Source organism: Triturus cristatus, chromosome 2_1, assembly GCF_964204655.1.
Source record: "Triturus cristatus chromosome 2_1, aTriCri1.1, whole genome shotgun sequence".
NCBI lineage: Eukaryota > Metazoa > Chordata > Amphibia > Caudata > Salamandridae > Triturus > Triturus cristatus.
Window position 1 is genome coordinate 695,258,029 of NC_140581.1, and position 18,170 is coordinate 695,276,198.

At 46.7% G+C, this 18,170-nt stretch overlaps 1 protein-coding gene across 1 annotated transcript in view; it reads right to left on the reverse strand.

Annotated features, from left to right (window-relative positions):
- Positions 1–1,320: 1,320 nt before the first annotated feature.
- The window catches only part of LOC146865774 (uncharacterized), a 96,572-nt gene continuing 79,722 nt past the window's right edge, over positions 1,321–18,170 (reverse strand). Inside the window, exons 4-6 of the mRNA XM_085632639.1 lie at positions 18,025–18,165; positions 3,948–4,111; positions 1,321–1,889 (exon numbers count right to left, since the gene is read on the reverse strand). Of these exons, the coding sequence (XP_085488765.1) occupies positions 3,982–4,111; positions 18,025–18,165 (271 nt within the window). The 3' untranslated portion in view covers positions 1,321–1,889; positions 3,948–3,981. The remainder of the gene's footprint in view (positions 1,890–3,947; positions 4,112–18,024; positions 18,166–18,170) is intronic.

Genomic DNA, 18,170 nt, shown 5'->3' on the forward strand with positions numbered 1-18,170 from the left:
TACAAAACTACTCGATAGACTTTGTTTCAATTTTACAATACTTGTTAGTTACAACATACAAACATCTCCATTGTCTGCTACGCTAACCACAGAATAGCAAAAGACCTTTCCCACGAGAATTCTGTATTCCCGAGAGCAGCGCTTACCTCTGCCCTACTACAGAATCATTACGTCCGTTGGCAAAGTAGCGCATCCCTCTACTTCACCCTTCTTTCAAGCATCAATTAACTGTTTTCTCCGATATTAAAACACATAGGTGGAAACGCAATGCTCCTGAGAAATAAAACCAGAGTTCCGCAATCAATCCGAATGCTATTTCATTCACGCACTTTACACAAGAAAATATAGTTAATTCACACAGAATTCTGCTTTTCCGAGAACAGCGAACAGTCTGTCCTACTACAGAATTATATCATACGTTAACAAAGCAGCGCTTACCTCTACTTTGTCCTTCTAACAAGCTCAGAGAACACCTGCTACCTTTTCAGTAATAAGCGTTATTGGCATACCAATTGGTTTTCTGGTACCTAAGACCAAAATTTCACAAGTAACCCTTTGCTATCATTCATTTTCTTCACACAGAAAATCACTAATGGCAACACTTGGCAATGCTACCGAATCGAACCCAGACAATGCGCCGTGTAACTTCAATTGTCACACGTTTCTCCCGTGTACCTACGGGCAACCACAATTCCGTCTTTCCCCAGAGCAGCACTTACCTCTGCTCTGCTACGGAACTGTTACCGATTCCCGACTTCCTACCTCCCAGAAGCCGTACAGACGTCATAGAACTCAATACAACTTCGACATATAGTGTTAGTACATATATCAATACCAATCAATAATCGATAAGCTATATACATGCCAAAATCATCAAACCAAAACAATAACAAACCACCTCTAGCTACCAGAAATACTAGTAGCTATATATATATACACACAAATCATCAAATCTAAACAATAAAAACCATCATCTTGCTACCAGAAATACTGGTGCAGTTCGGAACACAAAATCTTCCCCTGCTTCCACGGACGGAATGATTTCTCAGTCACATGCACATACACACATCACACGCTGGTGGGGCCCATAACACCAACATTCATTCTCTCAAACTATGCGTGCCTACAGAGGATATCCAATCCCGAACTACAGCTATTCACTTTTGGATAGAGGAAACTCATCTATTGACTTACTCTACTAGTTCCTCCATTCGGAGGTCGACTAGATCATTTAGTTGAAATAGAATTTGATGAAAATCCCTTTAACTCTCATTTTAATCAGTAAAACATTGCCAGAAATAATCACCCGACACAGTTCTTCAAATAATGATTTTTCTTTATCTAATTAAATTGCAGGTTAAATCCTAACAATGCCATATTATCTTTTGTCATATTTACCTATTCTGGCTATTTGTCGTTTTCTAAGTCAGAACCGGTCCATCGATCAGCTAGGGGTCACGAGCGCTCATTTCCCTCCCTAGACTACTAATATTTATACTAAAATTTACATATAACAGTAACATTTTCTTTATTTCCAGGCCCCTGATTGGCTGAATTCAGCCACGTCCCAATACATTAAGAAACATTCTCCAAATTTCACATACGGATGATGAATAAACTAGGCGCATGGGAAAGGCTGTTCCCAGGTCAGGAAAGTATCAGTCTATTGTCAATAGGTGGCTTTTGGTTCCCAAATGGCAACAATTGCTCCATGTTCAGGGACATTGGCATCTCGCCCAGGGTAGTCTTCATGGACCTGGTCCGATAGTTCATGGAAAGGCCACAACGAAGTCGGTGCAGGCGCCTTTCTCCATTGCTCAATTTATGAAGTCATGTACTTTAGTTAGGATTCAGTCGGCAGCCATCTTTTGGTAGGCCAGAATAGTCAACTTAAGCAAAGAAACACAAAATCATAATTAATACATAGAAATGATTAAAACAGTGTTATTCCCTTACTAATACCCTTATGTGTATGCATTTATCTAGCCTTATGCAACATTTAAAGCCGTTAATGCTGGTTTATTTAAGCGCAAATTACAATAACATTGCCTAAGCAACACTTATCATTTTAATATGCGTACAAACTTAGTTCACTTATTATTTTTAGCCATGCAAATGCATTCCCACGTGTATTCTCTTGGTTAATAAGATTGATTAATTAACATCACATCACTCTATTATTCATTAGAATTAGTTCTTTATTCGTTTTAATATAAACTTATATAAATGGATTGGGTATATAAAAAGAAAATATTTAACCCGCTCCATCAGTTTCACTTGGATCTTGTGCACATATCCTTTCAAGATCCCCACCTCCTCGTGAAATACCTTTTTCACTTTTTCCAAAATTCCTTCAACATTCTTTTTCTCACAACCATGACCTATTTTAAAGCCCTCTGGTTTACAATAATACTAAGATCATACTGATGTATCCACCCTAGAATAGGTGATCCATTGTCAGCCACATATATTTTCCCTTGTGTTTCACATATCTTGAACTTTATTGATGAAATAAAACACCCCAAAATATCAGTTTCCTTCCCCTGCTACCCTCCTGGTCAAATATCTTTTGGCAACAAATCAATATGTGGCCATGTTTCTTAGAAAATGTCTTTCGGAATAATGGTGTATCTTGAACCAGTGTCATCCATAAGTACCACTTTAGACTTTCTAATAGTAAACCACGCTTTAGGCCTAGTTTTCCTCTTGTCTGTGCCTTCATCATCCCCTAAACCCAAAATGCAGTCCCAGCAGTCTCCACAGTCATAAACAAGCTCACTTCTCTCATCACTCATTAAAGACACTTTGGATTTTGGCCACGAAACGGCCCTTGCGTCCACATCTACTGCATTCTTTGCCAATGGCATAGCATGTCTTGGCCTCATTTCCGTGAAAATTGCTTCTACACCTTTTACACCTATTTGAGTTAAAGTTATTACCTGCATTTTTCTGTGTTTTTTGAGAGTTTTTCTCCACAGCCCCTACCTTACTTCTCATTCTGTTAACCTCTCCAACCTCAGCCAGTCCATCATTTTCACTCGAACTGGTACTTGATTGTTTGCTCATCTCCCACATACAGAAGACTCTCCCGCAACATTTGCCATATCAATAGCATCCTTCAGAGTAGGATTTTTTGTTGCCCATAAACGCTCTTGTAATTTTCTTCGCTTACACTGCATAATAAATGAATCCCTTATCATTTAATCTCCCATACCATCAAATTGACATTTGACCGACAACTCTCTCAACCTTGACACAAATTCATCAATCGTTTCTCCCACGCATTGAGGTAGCGTATATAACTTGTACCTTGCCATCACCATGTTCGTTTCCTTTGCAAACCTATTACTCAATCTAATCCTAGCTTCCCTGTACACATTGGTGATCCTCGCACAGTTATCCAGTGCTGGTGGCAAAAATGTAAACATTCTTTGCGCTTCAGACCCTAATGAATTCAAAAGAATTTCCGTCTTCCTTTCAGAACTAAAATCTTCACTATCCAAAGCCAACAAGTAATTGTGAAGCATGTTAATCCAGTCTTCCCACTGAATGACTGGTGTCCCTTGATGCTGTATAAATGGTGGTGGTGCTGCAACCGACACCTGCTTATTGTTGCCTAAGAATGCTCAAAGTGTCACTAATGGTGTGAGTATCACGTGGATGTATACCAATAAACTTTCACTACTGATAGGATAATAACCTAGATTTGCTCTCTGATGATATTATAATATTTTCATGTCTTTTTTTAATGTTTCCTTTTCTAAATCTTCTTTTGGAAGCAGTAGCACCAAGCTCAACTTACAATACGCTCTATACTAGGGGTGTATGCATCACCGTGTACCTTACAAATTCCTCATTTACATTACCACGCTACAATGCAGGAGTACCATATATCCATCTTTTTTTTAAACAACTTTTGTGTGTCGCTGCGCCCTGTCAAAACTCACCGTAAAGAATGACCTAAGACTGAACAAAGTTCCTTTAAGAGACAAAGCTGAGCATTCGGCTGAGAAGAGTCGCAGCACACAGCAGGAAACATGTGCTGAACAGTCTGTTGCCAGGGAGCGTGTTGAAGGAGACATACGCTGAATAGTGCTGAACAGTGAGGTTCCTATAAGAGACAAAGGGGTATATTCACAAGAACGTGTGATAATTACCGTAAGAGTAGCGTAATGCAACTTTCAATATCGCAGCCCACCGCGGGAAAATAACCTTGTGTCAACGTGGAATTCACAACAAGGTGGTAGCATGCAGTAGACCCTAGATAACGTGTCAAATGTCAGCATCAAAATCAACGCCACGCCGCAAAAATGCAAAACTCGAAAGCGAAAAATCATGCGATGAGGACAATCGCGGTACACAAATCAGTGAAGACCAGCCACAGGCCTGCAAATCCCACGCGTCTGGCGGGAAAAAGCAACATAAAAGCAAGAAAAAATAGTCCAAAAACATTTCAAACTGCGTAGCAACATGGATGCACCCAGACCGATGCAGAGGACAAGCCGGACACCACAAGCCCCACGGAGGACCAGCCAGGGCAAGGACAAGAGGAAGACGGGGTTCAGTCTGCAGGAAGACCGGATCCTCGTCACGGAGGTGACCGAACACCATCAACAACTGTTCGGCACCTCCACTGCGGCACTGGCAACCCAAACCGAAATATGGCAGGCCATTGTTACCAATGTCAATGCAGTCGGAGTGTTGAGGAGGTCACTGGAGGAGGTCAAGAGGCCCTGGCATGATCTGAAAAGGCAGACCAAACATAAGCTTGCCGACAACAGGGAGGCAGCAACGGCGACTGGAGGTGGGCCTCCTGTGACACAGGAGGAGCTGGATGAGCTGGAGCAAATGGTGGCCACAGTCAGCAGTGAGGAGACTGTGACAGGATTGGGGGGCCTGGACACAGCACGGTACGACCTGAACCAACAGCAACAGGGTGAGTAACGACCAAGGACGGGGGGGGGACGGGGGGAGATGGGCACAATGGCACACATGCAAAAGTATGCATAGCACACTGCACACCCACAATGACCGTGGAACATGTCCCTGATTGCCTTGGCACACTGCAGCACACATAGAAACGCCAAGTAGGCCCCCATCCACAATGTGCACACAGGGGCCCCCCATCTACCAATATCACAACCAACCCATGCACTTGTGCCGAATCCAGCAAAGCAGCGGCTCTGTGACCCACACTGACTATGCAAGTAACACTGCATGTCCGATAGCATGGCAGCAGCCGAAAAAAAAGACATGGCCCACGAATTGTCATGGAAGTAGCCCAGTGCGGATCACATCCGTAAAGGAGCAGGTCACACCCTGACATGTCCACGTGCACTCACAACCCCTGCCTTACAATACACGCAGTAGACGAACAATGCACCAGGCCACAAAATCTGTCTGAGAGCACATATGACCCAAGTCAAAAGCAAATCAGGCCCCCAAAAGCACACAATTCAAAGGCACTCTGCCTTAAAGGGAGAAGGCCACACAAAATCAGAGCTGCATTGGAAACTCCCCCACAATGCAGCACACACACATAGCAATCACAGGACATCAGCAACGACAGCAATGTGGTACAATGTGCAACACCAGCACCACAGGACAGAGCTCACAAAAGGTTCCCCTCGTGCGTAGTAACTGTCCACTCACATTTGGCATTGCCTGACACAGTGTTATGATAATGAACGGGTACCACCACACATCCGTCATGCATTCGGAAAACACACTGACTGCCATCGAATAGCCAGCTCCCCCAAAACATTCATAATGTACCTTGGCATGCAGTCTGAATGTAAACATATGCAAATCAACAACATATATGTGAATCTCTGTTGACCTGCATCTCCCCTTAACATTGCAGAGGGACAATCAATACTTACTGCAGAGCAGAACACAAACCCCATCATTGATGATGTAGAGGATAACCTGCACATGTCAACGGATACTAGACAGCCTCTGCACCCCACCCCCTGGAGCAGGGCAGGCCAGCTGCCTCGAGGTGACCCCACCACCTGCACAGACCACACAGCAGGAAACACACACCACCACGGCTGTCTCCCAGGACCCCCCGACCAATACATGGAGCACATACAACGTGTGTGATCTTCCCAGGTGAAGTTGGCCAGGTGGGTTTGGAGCTCATAGCAGCCAAACTCGATGCCATACGTGGGTGTCTGAGTCCCATCATGGACCACGTACAGTCCCTATCAGACACCCCCTGTCCGCACCATGCTCCGCCACAGACCTTGGCTGACCTCGCTGGTGCCACGAATCATACACAAGAACTGTGTGCGCAGACAGGCACCGGCCATGACAGCACAGAGTTGGGACAGATGCAGAGGTCAATGGAGACCATGGAGCGGATGCAGGCTGGAAGGATGTCTGACACGGATGGACACCAGCGAGTAGTATCTGGGGACTTCAATGCCCTGCAGTACTTCATCTTGCCATTGCTGCCACTGAGCCGTTCCCAGATGACTGCAGCGGGAACATCGACACATACAGCCCCTGATGTGTCCGTGGCACACAGTGATGCAGCCATCACCCTGCCACACACACCGGACACACTGGGCATGTGAACTACTGTGTGGGGAAGGAGGCAGTAGTAGCCATCACCGCCGTATGGCCTGTCCCTGCCTGGTTATGACCTATGCATCATGGCCTGGAAAACACCTCAAAGTGACCCCCGGAACACTCTGCGACTTTCACCCGGACCCCGACACGGACTGCCATTTCTTCACGGCTGGCCAATTACACAGCTATCCTGCTGTGGACTGCACTCTCCCTCTTCCCAATCACTGTGCAATCCCCAAAGGACTCTGGTTGGCACACCACTGGGCTTCCATGTGATGTGGGCTTGGATGGCCATGTACAGCCCCAGCTCCCGCAATCACCTGAATGTGAATAAAACATTCTAAATCACACAGATGTGTCATCACTATGTTCACTCACGTATGGAAATATGGCTGGATGTAGGTACAATGATTGCACATGAAGGTACACCCTAGTAACTGACATCTATGCGTATGTGTATCCCTGAGACACATGGCCAATTGGATGACTGAAGGTGAGTACTAGCTGCGTCCCCATTGCACATCAACAGCAATCTCACAACCCTTAACGTAGGCACACGTCCATGTATTGAATAGGGCTGTGTGTAGGACTGACCCAAACGAAAGCAGGCCAGGAGTGGTATCCTACTGCACATGACACCAGAAGTTCACGTCCCATACCTACTTACACACATCTGTGTGGACACATTCTGTTGTGATATATGACATTGCTCCACATGGTCAGGGGTTGGACACCATACTCATATTGCTGAAGTCACGTAAGTGCACATGGCGTCCAGCACCTATCAAATAACAGTGTCTGGCTCACAGAGGTGGAGCTTGCCAAAGGGACACCATCCCCATTGCACATGCGTCAGTCAGTTCATCCCTGTGTAGGGACGATGCCCATTGTGGCGCACAAGTGGACAATCCAAACAACACACCTCACAGTTAGACACCAGTGGAGTTGCATAGACTTTATTGGCATGTGCGTGTCAGTACGGATGAGGCAACGGCCACAACAGGCAGGGACATGCTTAAGACACTTACACGCAGCATGGGTACATGTCGAAGTTCAGAAAATGTTGGAGCTAAAATGGGCAACATTCTTCACGGATGGCAATGCTCTCAGCCCACCTTGCCTTGCTGGATGAGTCATGTGTTGTTTGACGTCTGGCCATTTCCCCGTGTGAAGGGGCACGACTCACTGCCCATGGGATCTGCATAGTGCTCTGCCTCAGGAGTGCACCGATTGTCTGCTCTGCTGACAGTGATCAGGTGTGAGGGTCCGATAGGTTCACATGTCGTGCTACATTGCCATATGTGTGCTCTTCCCCAGCAGTGTGTCCGAATTGGCAACATTGCCAAACGACGCTGTGTTGCACCGGGCATGGACCTGCATCACCTTGCACAGGTGTGTGTACACGCGCGTTGTTCCACGCACATGCATCCAGAGCCCGGACATAGGCAGATGTATCCTCTGTTGTGGTGGGATGTGTGAGCAATCCCCACGATGCAACAAGTTGTAGGGACATGTGCTGTGGGTGACAATCGGATGTGGCTGCAGGAACGTAGTCACTCGTCCATGAATGCCTGTGCAGCTTCATGTGCAATGTGTTCCAACAGTACGTCGTTGTCGTGTTCAAGGAACCCCAGGGTGAACCAATCCATTAAGTGGTCCGGGCAGGTGCGCTCAGCCCATGCTGTTTCACCAATCTGCAACACAGCCCAATAGGGGAGAGCCTCGATGTGGTCACTGCACACGAGGAATTGTGCAATCTCCCAGTCACAACTACCAATACATACGCAGTATGTCAGGGCATTCCATCTCGGTTGCACTCCTGTTCGTGATCCAACAGGGGGCGCAGACACAAGTCATAGTCCAATTCATCAACAGTTGTGTTGGATGGGCAGACATCTATGGGACACTCTAATGTGCATGTTCGGCAGTGGATCCAGGGCTGGATGCATGTGACTTAGGCAATGCGGAAGCTGGGCCGGTAACTGATCCGCAGCACTGCCAGTGGCACTGCGCTCAGTAAATGCAGCATATGTGCATGGTACTGTTCCACGTGACGGGGGTTGTGCATGTGCCCGGTATGGCCTGCCTTGTGTTGGTGCGTCTCGTGGAACCGGCACTCTTCTGAACTGCGGCAGGTGTGTGGAGGATATTCACAGCTCTGAGCAATAATTTAAATGTCTGTGCAACGTTCGGGAAAGTGGGTTGCTCTTTCTGTGAGTGTCAAGGGCATCCCCTGCGGGGGTACCACAGGCAGGGGCTTCTGTGTGGGGTGTGGATGAGTCGGATAGTTAATTTGCAGAATGCGTGGTGTGGGAGTCGTCCCCGTCTGCCATGGCATCTCTCTCAGGGTGTTCCAGGCGCATTCTGGACCAAGGTCAGAGGTGCAGGTGTCCTTCCGCCTTCTGCATTGGAAAAATGGAGCTTTCATCCCTGATGTTTGTCTGACTATTACTTGCATTTTCGGAAAGTGACGTGGCTTCGGTGCTGAGATTGGGACATGGCCTTGGGTTCATGGTGTATGGATGGTGGTACACACACACACATGTTGGCATGTGGAGTCAGGTGCCCAAGGGGCCTTGCGCTGCTTGAGCAATCTCACTCCGTCTCTCTCCCTCGCTCTCTCCCTGTCTTTCCTTTGTTGGGCGAATGGCACACCTTCTCTTGGATTTGGTCTTCCAGGCTGTGTGCTATGGATTGTCCAGTGAGGAGCCGCTAGGACTCATCCTAAGGGTTGTCTCGGCTTTTGTTTGTATGATGTTTTGCGTTGGTTACTGCATTGCTGTTTGACTGAGTCTCCATTTCCTGGCCATGCATGTCTGTTGATTTTCCTGCTTGTGCGACATCATGCAAAATGTTTGCATTGGGATTCGTGGTGTAGGTGTGCAGTTTTAGTCCGGGGTTGGGGGTCGTCACGGGGGGGGGTTGTTGCGGGCCTTGGTGTGGTGTTGGAGGGTGTTGTGGCCCTCTTGGGTGTTCGGGCCGTATGATGGGTGGCTCCATGGCATCTGTTGCCCTTCCAATGTGGCCCTGGGCTGGTCTCCCTTTTGTGGTCCAGGCTGCCGTCCGACTTTGCACCAGGTCAGAGCAGGTGTAGATTTCCTGGTGCCAACGCATTATCGTCTGTTTTGTGTTTTTATCGCAGATCTGTCTGGTCCTTGAGAATGTTGAGGTGTGATATTGTTGTGGCTTTTGGCACGGGAACACCCACTCTGCATCTCATTAGCGATAGTTGCGGGGGACCTCTGTGACGATGTTTTTTGCTATCGAGGGTACACTAGTGCTGTGGGCTGTTAGCACCAGTTTGTGAATGGGGAGGTACATTTATCACGACTTTGGCTGAGACGAAGTGCCGTTAATTTGGCGATTGCTTCTTGTGAATATGCCCCAAGGTGTTCACATCACCGCTCTGATGTGCAAAGCATTTGACCGGGAAGACTCGCTCCACACAACTGGAGAAACGCACCAAACAGTCTAGTGCCGGAGACGAGCTGTGAATTAATTGAAGACACTCTAAAGGAGACACGCTGTGATTTAGCGCAGAACAATCTCGTACCAAAGAGTGCGCTGAGTAGTACGGTGGACAGGAGTGCTTGTGCGGGTTCGTGCTGATCAGCCTCAATGCTTGGCTTTTTCACACATCAGGAAGATGCTGTGCTACAGACTGCCCGAACAGCTTTAAAAACAAGTCTCTGTACACCACATACAAACCTTCCGTCTCATATGGTGCACACAATAACAGGTCCCATCACACTGACACATAGTAAGGAGCTGCTATCACACAGTAGCAAGAATAACACGCTGAAAATAACTGTACATATTGGATTTCTAGCTTGTTTTCCAAGGCTTTGAACTGCTGACGTCCGTTAAGGGGTATGAAAACACCCCAGAACATCGGTGCCAGCCTCAGCAAGCTTTTTTTTTGTTTTTGGAGGAGGAGGATTGGGGACAGGGTGGAGGCAAAAATGTGTCTTAGTACTTCTCAGCACGAGGCCCCGCCCCCTCCAAGGACCTATCTCCTCCTCACACTGAGATTTTTGTTCAGGTTGGCAAGTATGCATATAACACTCGTACATAGCCTTCCTTGAACACTCCACAAGTCAAACACAGTACCTTATTAAGGGTTGAAACCAAACCCTTAATTGACACTGCAATAGATATCCTCTAGTTGCACACGCTGGGTTTCGTGGAAAAACACATTCACGATCTTCATCAACTGTCAGGCTGACACCTGTAGGCCAGCCAAAAACTGTGGTAAATGAAGATAATCTGCTCACAGATTGTCTTTAAGTGTTTTTTTAATCAGCCTGCAACAACATGACCATGTCCGCCAGCCTTCAATTAAACTGACCAGGAATTCAAATCATGAAATTTCAACAGAACCTTGGTTCCAAAGTTTCCCTACATTAACAAGCATTTGCAATGCGATCGTTCTCGCCTTTAGGACCTTATATGTATTTAGCTAGACAGCACATTAGCCTGTGTGCTAAAACATCTACTGTTCTTCAACATGGTGGAAAGTAGGCACCAAACTTCGTGACACGCCAGGTATGGGAACAATATTGCTTCAGCTGTAAATGGTATAGTCCAAAGCTCTGTTTTTAATATAAAATCAGGGCCTTCGGTGGTCATATCACTGAAAATACAAGATTTGAAAAAAATATTATTGTCTACCGGTGCTCTTTGAAGACAATTTCTATGGACTAGAATCTAGAGGATGCTAAAGTGATTGTGGTATTTTACTGACCTCTGCTGGTCGTTTTCTATCAAGAAAGTTAAATAGAGGCAGTTGCCAGAAAAATTTAAAGAAGAAAGTCCCTCAGCAGAAAGCAAGTCTGGTATTTTACTGACCTCAACTGGTCCTTTTTTATTAAGATAGTTGATAGAAAAAAAAGTCCCCAAGCGGAAGCAGACAAGTCCTAGGGCTTTACTCCAGAACCCACAAAGTACATACACATATAAGTATACACTACTATATAAGTATATTCTAAAGTATATACAAGAGGTCTCAAATGCTCGACCTAAAAATGAATATGGCAAAAACCTAATACCTCTCAAGAATTTAGACAGTAAAGGATGCTCACCAACTGGACTGGACTGCCAATCTGTATAAATTAATCATCCTGTAAGAGACGTCCTCCATTACTAAAGAGGCTAAGAAATTTGTGACGTGAACTACATCAGTTGACACAGGCTCCAAATTCCATTCCAAGCACCAGCATGCCCATTGCTTCCAGGCGACCTGATTCCTCCTGTGAGTAGAGTCTGCCCAAGATTTATTGATGAAGTCAAGAGCCTGTTCCAAAAGGCCTGACACATGCTAACATCTCTGGAAAGTATCCAGCTTATCAGTCTCCACTGATGAGTCACAACCAAAGGATATTGTCGACCCAGAGTGTCCAGGAGGAGATTCGGGAACCAAGGAAGAAGGACAGGGCAATCGCAAGACAAGCAGGATTGATTCTGCTGTTTGCTTTCGGACCTGCAGGGCTACTCTCAAAATCATTGTGAAAGGGGAAAGGTGTAATTCAGACCTGCCCACTTCTGCAAGAAACCTTCTGTCGCTTGTGCCAAGGGATCCTGCTTCCAACTGAAGAAGGATGGTAACTGAAAGGTTAGTCAAGATGCAAAGAGGTGCATCTGCATAATTCTGGAAAAAGTATTGGATCCAGTTTCCACTCACTGGCATTTGTATCTTTGAGATAACAATAGTTCCAGTCGCCCACCGTATTTTGCTTGGCTGGAAGGTAAACCGATATCACAGAGATCTGTTGATGTTGGCAATAATTCCAAAAGTCCGTGGCTATCTCAACAAGGAGAAACAATCTTGTTCTTCCTAGGTGGTTGGTGTACTGCACCACTGAAACGCTCTCCATCTTGAGTAATATGCAACAATAAACCTGTTGGGGAAAGAAGGAGCGAATCTGGAAGGAACCTGCCTAGAGTTTCAAACAAGTGATGTGTAATTAAAATTAAAACTTGGGCCATCTTCCGCCAATAGTCAGATTTCCACAGCCTTAGTCCCAACCTAAACTGCAGGCATCAGATTCAATTACCATGTCTTGAATGAGATCAGAAATGGCTTCCCATTCCAAGTGTCCATGTGAATGAGCCACACAAATGGATGCTTTTCCCCTGGGTGTGATACAGGGTTAAGGCCTCACCGTTTGGGTAGTTGGGAGTGACACAGATGGTACTCATGGGCCCTGACTATGATATAGGGCCGATACCTCAATCTTATTTTTTAGTTCAAAAGGGTTTTCTCAGGGTCATGACCAACATGGAAGGTGGTTGAAACGTGATTCTGAGTACCTCCATCCTCGCCACCGTGCCATCCTGTCCTAGAGCTCATATACCGGGATTCCTGACCTGGACTGAGGAGGCCCAGCACCGATAGCTGACGGGGTACAGACGGAGCAGCTTTTTTTCAGCTTACTGCACTGCAGCCGCACTGGACAGGTGTTGTGTGAGTGAGACTGCGGCTACGCAAGATGGTGACCTGACTGCATCGGAGCTAGCCACTGATGGTGCCCCGACTCTGATACACCACAGTGCCTCCAGGCTATCTCTGGACTGCTGCCGCACAACCGTCCCTGAGTGGGGGCACTGTGATTCCTGGCATGCGCTGTCGTGGACCAGCCCGATAGCTGATGGGGCATTAGCGGAGCAGTTTTCTCCTCTGCCCGCCATCCTGCTGCCGCCATGGACTGGTGGTTCCAGGTGAAAATGCGGCTGAGCAAAGTGGTGGCCTGACCTCGCCACAGTTGATAGCTGGTTAGCCCTGGTTCTGAATCCCTGTCGCACCACCACCGATGGCTCCAGATGGGCTACCTTCAAACAATTCTCCCGAGAGGGGCGCGCTTTGAGGGCAGTGGGTGTCCTGGCTGAAAACCATAGCAAATTCCTGCTCTGCAGGCCCTCTCTCAGGCTGGGGTGAGGGGCCTGCAGGACGTGCACGTCAGCAGCAGCAAGATGGCCTGGGCCTGGACGGCCTTCCTCCAGACTACTGAGCACGAGACTGGTGGCTCTCCTGACGGTGGCTCCATGGCCGATTGCGCTTCGGTGAGCTCAGGGGCCTGCGGGCCTTCTGGCCTTCTTCTGCCAAGTGGAGCCCTCCAGCCACTGACAAGGTACCTTCAGCTTGACACCAGATACGTGCCATGGGCTTCCACTCTACCCTACACCACCGAGGGTTCCTCCTGGGGTTTGAGCCACAGCAGGGACTGGGCTCCTACGTGCCAATTGTAATTCCTGGACCATGCATGCCGGGCCTGATGACTTTGAGGGCAGATGCTTTGGCCCTCACCTTGTTTCCTCTGGAGGGAGTGTGCCCCTTTGTTTAGCTCCTGAGCACCCCATCGCTACTGGGTGACCCTTCGTGTGCCCTGGGTTTGGGGCCTACTAACCTATACCACGCAGTAGCATACTACCATTTGGAGGGGGGTCTTGGACTCAATTAGATACGTTTAATGTTCCTCAGGGTTTATGTCGCTGATGCCTGATCCCTAATTTACAATACAATACCTCTAGGAAACTGATTACCTCCCTACAGTGCCTTGCTATGGTTTTCTCTCTGCAGGTCTACTCTCTGTAGTTAGCTACCTGAATATTGCCTTCACACTGGGTACTAGTGACGATCTCCACTCAGCTAACACCGTAAGCTCCAGGGGATGGCTCCCTGTAGACTCCAAATTTGTGCATCCACAGAATTCCTGCAACATCTCTTTGACCTGCCCTCCAGGTTCAAACCTCTTCTAGACAGTGAAATGAAGCTGCAGGAATGCTTTAAGTCAAGGAAAAGATGGCTACTGGATGGGGAAAAAAGGATCACACACTGAAGGACATGCTCACCAAAATCCCAGATCCCCAATCAGGTGGCACTTCATCCTTGGTATTGGACATCGCATCAGACTCTGGGAGGACAGATGCCCCAGTCACTCGCTCTTTTATTTCAGCCCTGTTTGCTTCCTTTCGAGACGACCTCCAAGCCACTAAAAGAATCTCTCTAATGATCTTAGGGAGGTACACCGGGACATAGATAGACTGGGTGACAGAGTCTCGACACTTGTGGACCATGAATCAAGCTGTGATGAGGAAATTGAACAACTAAAACAGGAGGTCCTTCGTCTCCATGATCGACACCTGGACCTAAAGGCCATCCAGAAGATTTCCCTCGGGCTCTGAAGGGTCTAACATTGCACTCAATTTTTTTTTAAGTTCCACCAGAGACTGTAATCAAACTAGACTGACCTCATCAGATAGGCTCCAAGAGACCTGCCTCGGCCCCTCCAGCAGACATTCTGACATGCGTGCATGAGTTTCCACTGAAAAGAACGCATCCTCCAAGCAGCACAAGACAAACACCTGCGGCAATTCCAGGGACTCAAACTAATGTTCTACCATGACCTTGCTGCCTCTACCCTTCAGAAGCGCAGAGCCTTTCGTCGAATCACTATGCATTTCAGATCGGCTGGCATATCATATTCTTTGGCCCATCCATTTAGAATGGTTTTTAGACTAGACTGAAAACTCTATCAGCTCCGTTCGCTGTAAGAGGCCTGTCAACTACTGGACATTAAGGTCACTTCCTCAGAGCAATCTCGAACTGATAGGCATAACTGAGGTATCCGAAGAGATCATAGACAGAGGAACACTAGCTGACCTTTTACCTAGTTAGGTACTGCATAAATGTCGTGTGGTTTTCCCCGAAAACTAGCCTCATTTATTATGCATGGGGATTCTCAGAATCACAGCAGGATTACCATCTTCTGCATAATAACTGTGATTAAGGTTCATCACTATCATTATCCTCTGCTGACGTGACACAGCAAGGTAGAACCCCTGAGGGTATATAAGCACCATATCTTTGCTGGGGCAGGCAGAGGATAAAGACTTCCATGCTGACACGAGACGCTGAGGTTCCTGCACACAGACACTCCAGCACACAGTGGTCTGACATACCTTGCGGGGTGTCCATCTCGAGACCAAGACAGGGTTCTTCATTTTCTCACTTCAGGTAATGGGTTTGGCTTTATCCTAGGGGGCTTCTTGGCTATACACCTACACACATGCTAGGTGCATTTAAGTCCATCTAGTAAGGGTTAGCATTGTAGGAGTATGCATTATTACTGTCATGTATGTATATGCCTCCATATATTCATCGTTTTAGCACTATGGTAGAATTCTACCATCTATTTACTCTGTTAGTGCTCATGATCGTATATATCTGTTTCTGTTAGACACACAAGAAAAATGGTAGTGATGGTTCAACCGGATTGCACATCAATCATGTACAGTAAATGGCTTGAATTCTTAAATCGATACCAATAGTGTTGGTGCCCTTCAAGGTAACCGAATATAGACACCTCACTACCACAGATGTCACCCACAAGAGCTCCTAAGAGTTCCCGTGCAAAACTTAAAAAGCCAATGTACCTCGGCGCTCTCTAGATATTTACCAGTTAGTCAAAAAGAGTATGACATCGTTTAGAGTTCAGCTACTAGTATGATTACTCACAGGAAACCAATCCATGCAGCAAATCCATAGTACAATATCATTTAATTTCAAATATTGTCATTTCATACAGATAAATTCCAACAATGAACGGGGTGTGATCCAAAATACTAACAACTATTCTTGAAAAGTCCACGGAGGTCAAAATCGTATGGCCCCTCTGTTAGTAGTGGTGAATAAACAGCCAACACGTGTTTCGTTGCAAAGTAACTTCTTCAAGGCTTTAAAATAAAGATAAATGTAGAAATCAAGAAGCTTCTGAATGTTTCAAAAGGTAGGTGTTCTATTCTTGAATGCTTTAGGGCAGTAACATCACCTTGTATTCGATAAGATGAAAGGCTGTGATATGCCCCTCGGGAAACGGCGCGTCCGCCATATTCCAGCGCCGTGCATCCAAAGTATGTCAAGGAGGCTATATTTGAAATTAAATGATATTGTGCTATGGATTAGCTGAACTCTAAACGATGTCATACTCTTTTTGACTAACTAGTAAATATCTAGAGAGTGCCGAGGTACATTATTTTTTTAAATATCTGTTTCTGTTTTAGGGTTGTTGCACTACATGCGTTTTACACTAGAATGACGCTGGTTTAATAAATGCTTATTGAAAACGTTCCCATAATTTATTCTGTGTATCTCTCCGAGACAAAGTGAGAACGAGTGACTGAGCGAAAAGTGCTGTACTGTTTCCACGATCCCTGAGGGGACAGGGTTGTCATGTTCGATAGTTGCCAGAAACTATTCTCTCCTTGATAAGAAGGGTTCATAGTGGCAAAGTGAGCTAGCTGGTATACAGGCGAACATATCCGGTGGGGGTGTCTGGAGTCAGTCTGGACATCGATCCCACAGTTTATGTTGTCTAAACGCACAGATCTTATATAGATTTATAGGAACTACATGACAATCTGGGGTAGACTACTTGCCTACTCAGTGACAGTGGGCTCTCAGATCTTTACCCTGGCGGACTATTTACACCCCCCCAATGAAGGGCAGAAACCCTTCCTCTGTTGCGCAGTATCTGAGGTGCTGAACACTCCAGACCGCTTGATTCTGTTGGGAGGGGACTTACATCTAGTCATCGATAATGATTTGGATAGATCGGCCCACGGCTATGGACAGGCGGGGGCCCTCTCTCGGGAGAGGGCGCTTTGGTTGGGTGGACATAGGTTTATCAGAAATCTGGCCGAACCCTATAACCACAAACATGGGAACATACATTTCACTCTCATGCACACGAAACATACGCCCGGTTATATTTTTTGGGGTGATTTGCTGGTATTAGTTTTATAGTCACAGCTTCTGAGATAGAACCTTGCTCCTTATTGGACCATGCCATGCTGCGGTGATGAACACACGGAGCCTTCCCCCACTACAAGAACTTGGTGGTTGCAGGAAACCCTGCTACAACGCCCTGAGGTTGTCAAATTACTAAGGGGACAGAGGATTTTTTAGCAATCAATGATACGCCAGATGTTTCCATCTTTGAACTATGGGAAACACTGAAGACTGTAATCAGAGGCGAATTGATGGCAATTGCTGTGGAATGATAAGAGAGAGCGCCTGTCCTGGGTGCCCTTCGATATGGTGGCAACTTGAAAAGGCCCGCTTACAATTGGCAGGTATCAACCTAAACAGAGCAGGATATGCAGTGCTGCGACTCTGCCACATGTACTATATAGGCAGAGATAGATGTGGACGCCTCCTGGCCAACAGGCTAAGTGTGCAACACTAGGTGACAGGGGTCCAGGAGGTGTTTGATTCTAGTGGTCAAGAACGAAAAGATGATCCACATATCGTGTGTCGGGGTTGTTCAGCGCCCGCAGCAAGCTGCAGCAGAGACGCAGCAAAGCAGAGATAAAATGGCCCGCGAAGAAGGAAGGACTGCTTCTCGTTCTAGTCTGCAAGTGTCTCCTTTCCTGTCCCGGTCATTTACTCACCACCCCCGGCATCCTGAAGTCACGCATCTCGGCGTCCTTTGGTTACTCTGGAGTCTTCTTGGAGTCAGGGAAGCCATTTCCTTGGAAGTAGCTGGTAGTTTGCTCGTGTACCGGCATTGCCTCGATTCCGCCCATCCTGTGCTACA